General features: G+C 46.4%; 1 protein-coding gene across 1 annotated transcript; it reads right to left on the bottom strand.

Annotated features, from left to right (window-relative positions):
* Positions 1–1,249: 1,249 nt before the first annotated feature.
* Adamts1 (ADAM metallopeptidase with thrombospondin type 1 motif 1) lies at positions 1,250–9,542 on the bottom strand. Its single transcript, XM_010608571.3, has 9 exons — positions 8,386–9,542; positions 6,461–6,807; positions 5,998–6,130; positions 5,452–5,619; positions 4,735–5,021; positions 4,347–4,533; positions 4,060–4,235; positions 2,785–2,960; positions 1,250–2,630 (listed from the first exon to the last, which is right to left on the bottom strand). Exons 1-9 carry the CDS (start codon positions 9,059–9,061, stop codon positions 1,931–1,933), a joined length of 2,850 nt encoding a protein of 949 aa, XP_010606873.1. The 5' UTR covers positions 9,062–9,542; the 3' UTR covers positions 1,250–1,930.
* Positions 9,543–12,048: the final 2,506 nt, after the last annotated feature.

Here is a 12,048-nt window from a genome sequence, read left to right as displayed (position 1 = left end):
AAATAACTATCCTTTCATCTGTTCATGAATATAAAAAGCAACCTGAACTTTTGTCACCGATATACCCTTTTATATTGAAAATATGATTTACAAGGAGTACTCAGAGCCCTGGGTTTTTCAACACACCCCAAGCATTTCTTCTTAATGAACAAGGGACATTGGGAGGATGTTTTATCAGTATCTGTTTTGAATGAGATGTGAGGCATTGTTTTCTGCCTAGCAGCTTTTGTTATTTTACAGCCATGATAAACTAAGGAATAAAATTCTGAAGTGCCTCCATAAGCCAAGCATTTCTTCTTTGTCGAACTAATCCCACAGAACAAATCTGGCCCACCGTTTACTTTTGTAAATAGTTTTATTGGAACATAGCCACCCCCTTTCATTTACAACATGACTGCTTTCATACTTACAAAAGCAATGTGGTGTAGTTGTGACAGAATGGCACAACCCACAAAGCCTTAAATATTTACTATCTAGCTTTCTACTGAATCTTAACCAGCCCCAGCCACTGATGTATACTATAAAATATGTTAGTAACAAGCATCAGTAAAAATACCATAAATTCCTTTTATTAATACTTCTATGAATCAAGGATACATGAAATATATTTCATTGGAACTCAAAGTTATTTCCAAAGAAATTAAGAAAAACTTGTCTTCGGATTCAACGGATGTTCTTAAGATTTCTGTCCCAGGAGTCAAATCCCACTTCAGAAAATAGACATACACATTCAAAAGTGTCCTTTTATTATTTCTAGTAACATATATTGTATAAATACTCTATTTTATATGCACTTTAACAAAAGCGATATAATTTAAAGTTTTATCATTAGAAATAAATGTATAAAAATAAATATGTTATTATAAGCATTTATTACAAACTATAGTCCTTCTTAGAAGGAATACAGAAACCAATACTTATAAAGTACATACAATTTATAGTAACATATTTTACTATATACATATGGAAAAAAGTCATATTCTCTCTCAGTAGAAGAGCTGAACAGACATTCACCAGGATATGACTGCTGGATCAGCTGCCAGGAATGGACCTGCTACCCCTCAGCAACCTCCCCCCCACCAGACAAGTGATCTCAATGTTCCCACCTCGTGGGTTCCTGCTCTACACAGCCCACGCTTATTGTGGTGTTACATCCTTTTTGTGCCATGTTACTAGCTTTCTTGAGACACAGATTATTTCAATGCATCTGCATTCCCAAAGTTGGCTTGCTTATGGAGAGAGAGGGTAGGTCGGAGGTACCAATGTCTACTTCGATTCTCACCAGCTCTCAGTACTATGATGCTTTTTAAAATTTCCTTGTTTTGCCTTTGTAGACTTGATGTACTTTTAGAAATACAGGAATTATCTCCTCTTCCAAATGAACTACACAAATGGAGACTGAGATGGCACAAGAAGGTGAAGGTGAAGGAGCCATGAGTATCGTACAGCTGAACCTTGTCCTTTGGACTCTTAGAATTTATAAACATCCTGTGCCATAAACAGTGCTGATCAAAGATCCTATCTGTACTCTCCCCAGTTTTAGTGAGGTAATGTAAGCCATGCCTTAAAATCTCATCTTCTCATCTACCTTTCCCAAACTCCAAGACTCAAAGCATATAATCAGTACCAGCAAACAGGGCTTGCAATATTCCTGAACTATTTTGACAACTGTTTCTGTAATAGATGTAACAAAAGAAATAATAATACCCTGTAGCTTTATCATTGCTCAGGGGTTAATACTCAATAACTAGCCTATCAGATTTGTAACTGGTAAAATATTCTTGTGATCTAACTTCTTTTCTAACTCCACACTTGAACCTCACTGACACACCTCAGTGGTTACTGGCAGGATACATGGGATCCGTCCAGGACTCTTGGATTTCAGTGAGCCAGCCCTTCCACACTGCCTTTTCCTCAAAACCGACACTGCTTAACTGCACTCTGCTATTGTGCAAAAGTCGATATAATGCTTGGGTTTCTTTAAAGGATCGCAGCTCTCATGAGACAACACACCCCCATCATGGGACAGACACTTCAAGGTTCTCTTTTTGTAACCTTTCCCACAAGTCTTAGAACATGGTGACCAATCCCCGAGCTGCCAGTGTGGGCAAGGTGTGTCTGCACAAGGTCTGGTGCTGGCTGGCTTCACCTCCTTGGCACACTCAGAAGCAGGCTGCCCATTAATGTCTTTGCATTCTACCAGTCTTCTCTGCCAACCCAGTCCACATGACTTAGAACATTCGCTCCACTCTTCAATGACCCATTCTGAGAAAGTGGGGATAGCGTTAAATGATTCCTTCTTCTTTTTCACAAAATAGGTGTATTTGATTTTGGGCCGGAGCGCATTGCCCACAGTAAGAACCTGTATGGTTAAGGGCTCTTTGAGGGGGCTAAAGCTGCGAATTCTTTCCAGTGCTGCGGAAGAGCCACTGTACCTTAACACAACACCCTTGTAAGTAATGTCTTGCTCTAAAGTGGACAGAGTGAAGTCGCCATTCAGTATATAGGTGCCATCGGCAGCTCTGATAGCAAGAAAGCTGCCATTATCTCTGGAGCCCCTCTGATTCCGCTGTTTCACTTCGATGTTTGTGGCTCCAGTGGGAATTGTAACAATATCATGATACCCAGGTCTGTAGGCAAGAAAAATAGGCACGTTTTTCATTCACTGACTCATCAATTACTTATCTGAAAAACCTATAATTGTTTATAATGCACTTTTCTCAATTCTGTGAAATTGTACATCTAGATTATGAGATCTCAGAGAGCACACATTTGACAACTTACTTTGCACTAGTAACTGATCCTGATATTTTCTTGCACGTAGACCCATTTCCTCCACAAATACCACATTTATCAAACTTCTTTTTGGAATCTATGATGCGATCACAACCAGCTTTTACACACTGTCCTTGTACACAGACGGACGTGGAGTCTGGACTACATGGGGTACCATCTACAACCTGAAAAGAGAGCAACAAGTATCCCATGTTACTCATTAATAGGGAAGGAAATGATGCTATAATAACTGTTAAACATTTCCCTCTCTTTTCTGGACCAGGCTAATTAAAAATTGCATTCTTCAGGGCCTGGGATATAGCTCAGTGGTGCAGCTGCCTGCCTTGAAAGGGTAAGGTCCGGAGTTGGATCCCTGGTACCAAAATTTTAAAAATATATATCATTCTTCAAATAGGTCACAAACTTCCCTTCACTTTGGGTTTTTTATTTCCACTAATATAGATAGACATCTGAAAAAAATCATAAATTTTTGACCATTGGTTTATTGACTTATCTTCACTAAAGTTAAGGTCAATGAACATATAGCTCTTCATCAATTTGTTTACTGATGTATCCTCAGTGCCTCAGGGAATATCTTCCGATAGAAGGTGCTTTAGAAATTACTAAATGTTGAATCTGTAACTTGAGAATATTTCATAGGTGACAATGTTAACAATACACGATAATCTCAACCAAATTGAATTCCATTTTCTTCTTCAGAGCCAAATTTAGCCTCTCAGGAAAGAACTTCTTTTTTTTTTTTTCTTTTGGCACTGGAGATCGAATTCAGGACCTTAAGGAAGAGCTTCTTGTTCAAAATATATACTCAAGCATCTGAGTTATCAGTATTGCTCAGACTTGCTTTTCAAAAGCATGTTTGCACATATTATTGATGGTTACCCAGTAACAAGTACTTTGGATTATGCCTAAACTATTTTTCAAAACCACTGGTTGCTATGTTAATGTATAATTTATCTAACCACAGTTGTATGTGAAACCTAGTTATAAAAAGAAGCACTTGATTTTTCAAAGGGCATTTCTCTCTACACAAAGGAGTAATGCTAAGCAATTGCAAAAAGCATAAGGGGTGGACTCAAGCCTCGTGTGTAATTTAAAGCAACAGTAATGCAGAGCAGGTAGTTGCTGCTACATTTAGAATATGTCAGAATTGAAAACTGAACACATATCGATAGACAGAGTAAAGGAAGCAAAAGCAGAGGTAGCACGAAAAGGGGGCAAGCCAAGGTTTGGTTCTTGGGCAAAAAGTCAGTATGAAATGCCTACCTTGGGCTGTAAAACAAAGAAGTAGCCAATGCCTTTGGCCTGACAGATGAGCTTGCATCTGTCCTTTGGAGAGACGCCAGCATACTTGGGCGTCCACTCCACCGCAGGTCCGCTCCCAAAGGAAGCTTTGGAGAATTCATTGTGTGCCTCACATTGCTCTTCTCTAAAGGTTTTTCCTGGAAAGAGAACGGTATGAATGACACCGTCAGTTCCTGGACTTTACCCATCTGTTAGGGGCTCAGCTGCGTTACCCGCCTTTCTCTAAGTGCAAGCCTGCTGGTACCTACCGTTACTGTCTGGACAGTCCTCAATGTTGCACGACCTGTAGCGTACTCGTTTGCCTTCACAGTACTTCCCCCCGTTCTTCGGGACAGGGTTGTCACATTCCCTCATTGTGTACTGAACTCCTCCACCACAGGTTCTGGAGCAGTCTCCCCAGGGTCCCCATGGTCCCCAGCTTCCATGAACAGGAGTCTAAACGGAGACACAAACCATCAGTGTTAGTATTCTCCAAAGAGAAGGAAGAAAAGAAAAAATAAACTCTAAGGAACAACTAAAAAAAAAAATCAACTCTAAAATTAAGCTCTGTTGACAAAAACTCTTTTTAACATCACTTTGTTTTTTCTAATTCTGAATTATAAAGGGACACAACTGTGTTGGAGCAGAGAAACTCACATCAAAATGTTTCTTGTCAGTCTTGTTCACACACTTGCTATTGACACACCACTTCCCTTCTCCACAGCTGGTGCCATCAGCCCACGGGAAGTGTTTGGTTTGGCACACCAGCAGCCCGCCCGAGGTCCCGGTGCACCACAGAGTGGCGCATGTGCTGGCCGCGTCAGGACAGTGTTTGGACTCCTCCCCAAACGTGAACTGGCACTGCCGATTGGCATCATATAGGGTCCCAGGGAGATCAGATGGCAGCTGTATGGAATTCTGTGGCTTGTCCATCAAACATTCCCCTGCAAAGGAAATGCCAGCCAGTATCAGTAATTAGTTCACGAAAGCATGCAAGGTGTATGTAATGGTTTTGGCAAAATATTTACCACACAAGATCACATAGAGCAAAGTAATTTGAAAGCTGCAGAGTTTGAGAGAAAAAAAGGCAGGAAATTTGGCTTATTAGTCATTTTTCTCGATAAAGTATTTCTGACTGAACAATGCCAGGAAGTTATTGTTCTGCTCAAAATGTGAATGAACAGACTTTGGGAGCTACTCAACTAGTAGCACTATCTTAAACTGGAAATTAAGATCTCAATATTTATGATCTCAAAGTGAAATGCAATTTTGAAAGAGGAAAAATAAGAAAAGCCAAATGTAAGAGTTCATTCACTTAACTAGAACACTATCCAAGAAAAGTTGGGCACTATCTAGAAGGAGCTTGAGTCTCACCGTGACCATTATCCAGAAATGATGTGATCATGTAGGCACTGCAGGGAGACCAAGGCTGGCTGCGGTCCAAATTGGAAAGCATGGAGGCCATCATGTGGGAATCCTGGGTCATGCCGTTCAGGCTGGCACACTGCTTTGCATCGTCATGCGGCATGTTAAACACGTGGCCTAGGAGGAAGTCCAAAGCGCTCATTAAAATATTGGTCCTCTGTAGCATTTTTACTCCTCCTGACTGAGATTCATTTATCTCAAAGTGGTAGTTCTATATAAAGACATACATTTAAGAAACAACTGATTTCAGATAGAATGTCTACTTTCCAAGTGTTTAAAGGAACTTGTACATTTCCAATTGTTCGTAGTTCATACTTTATTTTTATTCTGTCAAAGATGTTTGAAACAGTGGAAACTATTTCCTATAGTTTCTAAGATGCACTGGTATGTACAACAGCAGTATAATTTACAAACTCTACCTCTCTAAGGATATTCTTTTTAATCAATTAGAATCCATGAATGAAGCTTCATTTGTACTCTGAAAAATGGACTTACCTAACTCATGAGCTGTGGTGAAGGCAGCTTGTAAACCATCATCTTCTATGACTGAGCAGCTTCTGCTAGGATCACACACAGTTCCAACATCTGCCATCCCAAGAGTATCACACGTCTGGGCCCCACATAGGTCCTACAAGAAGTAAAAGTAAATCTTTACATTAATAAGAACAGTCTGAGCTTCCGGACTTCACTTTTCAGCAGAATGGGTCTCACATATGCTTTGGAGCATCCACATTCATTATTATTGAGCTAAGATGAACTCACGTGATTGTCATCAAGACTTTTACTAGTCTTTCAAAATAGAACTGTGTAATTTGAGATACTAAAGTTACAGTGGAATTAAATAAGATAGGACATGTAAGCTTACTGAAAACACTGCTGAAATGCCTTGTGTCCGTTGTTTGGTACCATGCTAACTCTCAAGAAGACACTATGGTGGCTGGTACCATCTTGCTCTCACCTGTCTGGTGAAAAGAATCGCTGTGTCATAGTGCTCTGCATCCCGGTCACTGGGCGGATTGTGCTGTTTTTGCCAACTGCAGAAGTTCCGCAGAGTGAAAGCAGCATTGGACGTCACCTCTGGTCCCTTCTGCTCCTCATAGATAACCAAAATCTTCACTACCACCAGGCTAACCGAATTCCTAATGCTGGGGTGTTTGTACAGCCTGGCGGCCACCGAGAACAAGGTGAGGAGGTAATGCTTTAGACCACTGCCATGGAACTCTGCCATTGACTGGTCCGCCACAAGCATGGTTTCCACATAGCGAGGGCTGGACACAAATCGCTTCTTTCTTACACTTCCAGTTCCTGTCAAGAAACAAGAGAGACCACTTGCTCACTGGCAGTTTCTCCAAGAATAGTTACCTTCCCAGAGTATATAAGGAAAGCCAGATGAGTCAAAGCAAATAAAACCAAAATATACCTGAATAACACTAACAAAAATATTTGCATCTCTTTTTACTGGAAATGATTATTTCTGAAAGTTTTTTCTTTTTGTTTGACATTAAAAAAGACCGTGTGCTGCTGGGAGCACTCAGTGTATTTCTGTACGTGTGGGAGCAGGATTTCTTTTGTCCTCTTTGAGATTTCACAATCTCAATCAGGCAGTATGCACATACTACTCATCTGTAGTAAAAACTTGGAGCAAGAGCAGCAGGCAGGGCGCCCTGAGTCACTCTTTCAGGAGGCCAGAGCTCAAATCCTGAATGAGATCATCGTGCTCCACGTGGAAGGCCTGGGGCAGGGCTGGGGCTGCTGCCAAGGGGCGGCGCCTGAAGGGCTCTCAGGCTGCTCTGCTCTGCGCTCATTCCAGGGGTCCCTGGGGTGCTCTGCTCTGGCCAATTCCGGGCACAAGGACCACCCACTCTGCTCAGCAGCCCTTCTGCTCACTCTCAGTACACCAGGGAGATCAGTTCAGGCCTCCAGCCCAAGTTGATCATTTGGAAAAGAGCCCTCGGGCTACTGACGTGGAGACCAACCCCCAGGAAAGTTCCCAATTGGGCTGTGACCACGTAACTGCTTCTAGGAGCAGATGAGCTGGGGAAATGGGAATTCTAAAACAAGGACGTGAGAAAGTTTTTGTTTTGTTTTGAAGGACCTCTGTGATAAAATGAAAAGAACTGGATAGCAGGCCCCTCACACAGCAGTCAGTGGCATAGCAGAAAATCTTCCGCCGTTGACTTTCAGCAGTACTTGAGAGCCGAAAGACCACCGCGAGGGGGCGCGCAACCCGGAGGCTGGTAGGAGGGCGCGCAGGCGGGGCAAGCCGCGCAAAGACCTCCCAAGCAGGCTCGAGAGGGGCCCCGCTGCCCCAGCCGCCCAGTTCAGCCTTTTAAGGGCGGAGGCAGACAGAAGCCCACGAACAGATGGTAGCGCAGTCTCCCAGGCTTGCAGGCACACACAGAGGTCACACACTGCTCCCCTGCCCTCTCCGTCTCCGCCCTCCTCTCTGAACTCGGCGCACGCACAGACAACTCAACCGAGCCAAAGAGCGCACATGAAATCGTTAAAAAGAAAGTAAAGAAATGCAAAGAAGTCATATGCGCTCACACTCAGCTAAGATGTAAAGAATCGGGTTACAAATTCTTTTCTTAGTGGAAATACTTTACCTTACTCTGCAAAAAAACAACAACAAAAAAAACACACACACACAAAAACAAACAAAACAAAAAAAAACACCAAACAACAACAAAAACCACGTTGATTTTTCTGGCCTTTCTGGGTGATTCATTTGGGCAAATGAAATTAAATCTTTCAGCATAAGTTAAACTCATTCGATCTCAAACAGATCGATTTTCTGCCTGCGAGCTGGAATCTAACCTCCATGAACATTGGAGAGGGAAAAGGGACGGGGATGAATGGAGACGAACAAGGGAAACTTTCTACCTGTTGGCTGCCCGGCGCGTGGCAGCGCCGGGTCCCGCAGTGGCCTCTGCGCCCCTGCGTCTTCCCCCTCTGGTTCTGCGCCCCTCGCGGGCAGGGTCTCGGCGTCCAGGACTCCGCACTTGGAGCCGCCGCCGCCCCGCCGCCTTCGTCGCAGGAGATGGAACTGAGGCAGCCCGAAAGGCTCCTCCTTGGCTGCGGAGGGGGCGAGGCGCTCAGTAGCCGAGGCAGGCGCGGGCTGGATGAAGAACTCTTCGCCCTGCAGGTAGAAGGCGCCACGCACGCCTTCGCAGAGGCTGAGAGCGGCGGCTGAGCTGGGGTCACCATTCACCGTGCCGGAGTAAAAGCAGTGAGCCAGGTCGCCGGTAGGGTCCAGACGCTGAGCCTCAGGCTCAGGTTTGCGCCCCACAGTCTGGAGTGTGAAGCCAGGCGCCAAGAAAACACGGTCGGGCTGCAGTTCCAGGTGCAACTGCTGGCCAAAGGCGTCCAGGCGGAGGCGTGTGGTCTCGTGTCCCAGGGCGCGCTCCAAGGCCGGCAGCACGAGCTCCTCGTCCTCCACGGCAGGGCGCCCCAGCGCGCCGGGCACGGTCAGCAGCACTGGGGTCGCCGCGAGAAGTAGCAGCAACCATGGTGCAGGCTGGGAGCTCCGAGACCTTGGGGGCCGCTCTGCTTTTCCCATATCGACGTCCGGCGTGTGTCTTCGGTTCCCAACAGGGACTGCTTGCTGCACTGGAGCCCCGGGAGACACCGTGCGCCCCAGCGCGCAGAGCGACGGAGAGCTTTTGTTCGGGTCAGAAAAGCAGGGCTTCTCTGTCGTCTCTCGGGGTGGTTGAAGTTAACAGTTACTATTACTTTTTGAACGTACGCTCAGCACTGGCAACAGCTGAAGCTCTGAGAGTCACTTCGCAGGAGTTACGGTAGGGCTGGCGCGCGGGAAGGTTTTCTTCCAGCGCAGAGTTGGTGACACCGCGCGGAATGCGCTGCGGGAACCAGAAGCGCTCTGGGGATCAGTGCAAAGCGAAGATCGGAGCCCGACGCCACTCTTCGTGGTCCGCCTTGGACGCGGTGCTACTCGCTCTGAGCAGGACTCTGCCCTCTCCGCCTCGCTGTGTGCTTTGGCTTTGCAACAGCGCCTGGCTCGGAGCCGCTTTCCAGCGAGTGCAAGAACCGGGCAGCCCGGGCTGCCCCTTTATAGTCCCAGACTACAGAGCCCCTCCTCCCCCTTGGCCGCCTTTCCATCCCAGAGACGCCGCCCCCTGAGCTCAGTCTGTGCTAAACCGCGCTCAGCGCCTCGGGCCCCCCGGCGGGGGAGGGGGCGGCCTCCTCCGCGCTGGCTTGGCGCCAGGACTCCTCAGTCTGGGGGCGGAAGACTCAGAAGGGGCGTTGTGACCAGCGCTTTGTACAACCCCGACCGCTCCGGGGAGAAGGTTCTCCCTGCCGACAAGCCTCTCCCTTGCCGACTTCCTGGACCACCCTGCCTTCCCGCCACCCCTCCGGTGCGGGAACGCCGTTCCCGCGCTGGGTTGAGCTCCCAGGGCCAGAGTAGGAGTGAAGAGTTGAGTACCTTCACCGAGATTTCCCTGCCCCAGAGCTGCCCCCGAGTTTCCCTTCTTCCCCCCTTTATTTCCAGTCTGGGAGATGAGCCAAGGCTGCCCTTTCTGGAAAACCTCTCGCCACCTCTCCAGCGCCCTAGCCCACCGTTAGCTCCTTTGCTGCAGCGAGCTCGCTCTCGCCTCAACTTTTCTTTAGAAAAGCTTGGTTAGCTCTGTGCTTTCCCCTAGAAAGCAGGTCAAGGTGAGGGACCAAGGGACACTTCCCTTGGATTTAAAAAACCTATTAGCATTTGGCTCACCCCCCCCACCTCTCTGCGGGTTACATTTCCGGAATAGGTGATCTGGAACAGGGTTCAGTTCCCTAGAGCCTAAGGACGGAACTGCGCTTTCTCTTCATTCGAAACCTAACCAACTCCTGCCTAGCCGGTGTCCTTCCACGCTTCAGGCCTTAGGCCAGACGGGCAGCAACGTCTAGGAACCCCGCTTTCCTGCTCTGGGGTCCGCGGCCATCGGTGGGTGCAGCCAGACAGGGTGCAGCTGAGAAAGGAGGAAATCGGTTTCCTTCCCCAACCCCTCCCTCCTCTTCCTACCAGGACGGGAAGAGGCTGCATCAGTGTTACGAAAGCGCAAAGGCTCAGCCTTTCGACTCCCAGGTCCCTAAGAAAAAGCCAAGCGGCCATTCCATAGAAAAAGGGAGGGACTCCGTGACCCGGAGGAAGGAAATGTTTCACAATGCTCTCACGGGCGGAAAGCCAGAGGGACAATGGTGAGAAAGACCGCCCAAGTCCCGGGCCGAGTGGCGCGCACTCCTACTTCCGCGCGCTCCCTGGGCTCTCGTCTCGCCTCCCCTCCTCCTCCCCCAGCCCCCCGCGGGCTCCGGGGACTTCGGCCCCTTCCTCACCCCTCCCCGGATCTTCCCCACTTCGGTTGGTCCCAGACAGAACGTCCCCTAGAGTACTCTAACGCATCCCTCCTCCAAACTTTTCTATCAGGATTCTTTCCAGTTTCTTTCTCAGTGTTCTAGATTGCTTACTTGAAAAACAAAAAACTTTGCTTCTTCCCACTCTTCAGGAAAGACCAAAGGGGAAGGAATGGCGGGCAGACGTAAAAACTTCACCCTCCAACTGCTTAGTAACAGCCGCTGGTCTTCACCCTCACCGTGGGGGATATTTTAAATGTAGTTTTGGTTTCCTAAGAGCGCACTCATAGTTAAAGGTTGAATGATCAACTCAAAGACTTTGATATATTTTAACAGCTCCTTCAGCTTTCTATGTTATCAGTTGCTCTCTTTCATTTGCCCTTCCACTTGCCCAACATGTAACATTTTTATACTGTGCTTCTGCTACTTCCGTTGTCTTTCCTTTACATCTCTCCCTCACCTCTTTCCATTTCTCCTTGAACATGACCATTGACCTCTGCACTCGTGAGTGGCCAATTTGGTTGTACATTGCCCAGCCTCTTTCCTCTTCATTTTTTTAAAACTAAGATTACATCACCTCTCTGCTTTGTCAGTGGCCTTTTCCAAACATCTGAGCATCCCCGAGCCCCAGATTGGTCTAGAGACTTTTAGTTTTTAATTTTGTTTACAACAGTTTTTCCATATTTTGTCTTCTATTATGTTATTTCCATATCATTCCACTCTTTCTAGCAAGAAGAAAGGTTACCCACTTGGGAGAACGTTTGAGGAAAGCCATTTTAAATTCACGGGATATGGACTACCAAATCATAAAAATGCACTGGCAAGGGCCGTCGGTATATTTTCAGACTTTTTGCTTAGGATGGGGCTCAGAACATGTATGACGATCAGCAGACTGGCTGTGAGTTGGAGCGGTCAGGTACTTGAAATGGCCTAGGGGCCTAGATACCTACCAAATCAGGGTCAGTGACTGTGCTTCCCTTGAATTGGGGCAGGAGAAATTTAGAAGAGGCAGAAAATGTGCAATTTTTAAAAATCTTGTCATGTATTCCAGTCTGTCGATGTCTCTATATGAACTTTAGCTTTTAAAAATACGTTAATGCAGGTTGGGCCTTGACTGTATGTCTCTCTTCAGTGTATTCTTACTGGAAATTTATTAATTCAAGGCACACATTTCTAATCTTGAATGAGTTACTT

The sequence above is a fragment of the Fukomys damarensis genome, unplaced genomic scaffold (assembly GCF_012274545.1).
Source record: "Fukomys damarensis isolate Sample0158 unplaced genomic scaffold, DMR_v1.0_HiC HiC_scaffold_24, whole genome shotgun sequence".
Classification (NCBI taxonomy): Eukaryota; Metazoa; Chordata; class Mammalia; order Rodentia; family Bathyergidae; genus Fukomys; species Fukomys damarensis.
This window is presented reverse-complemented; position numbering and strand designations above follow the sequence as displayed.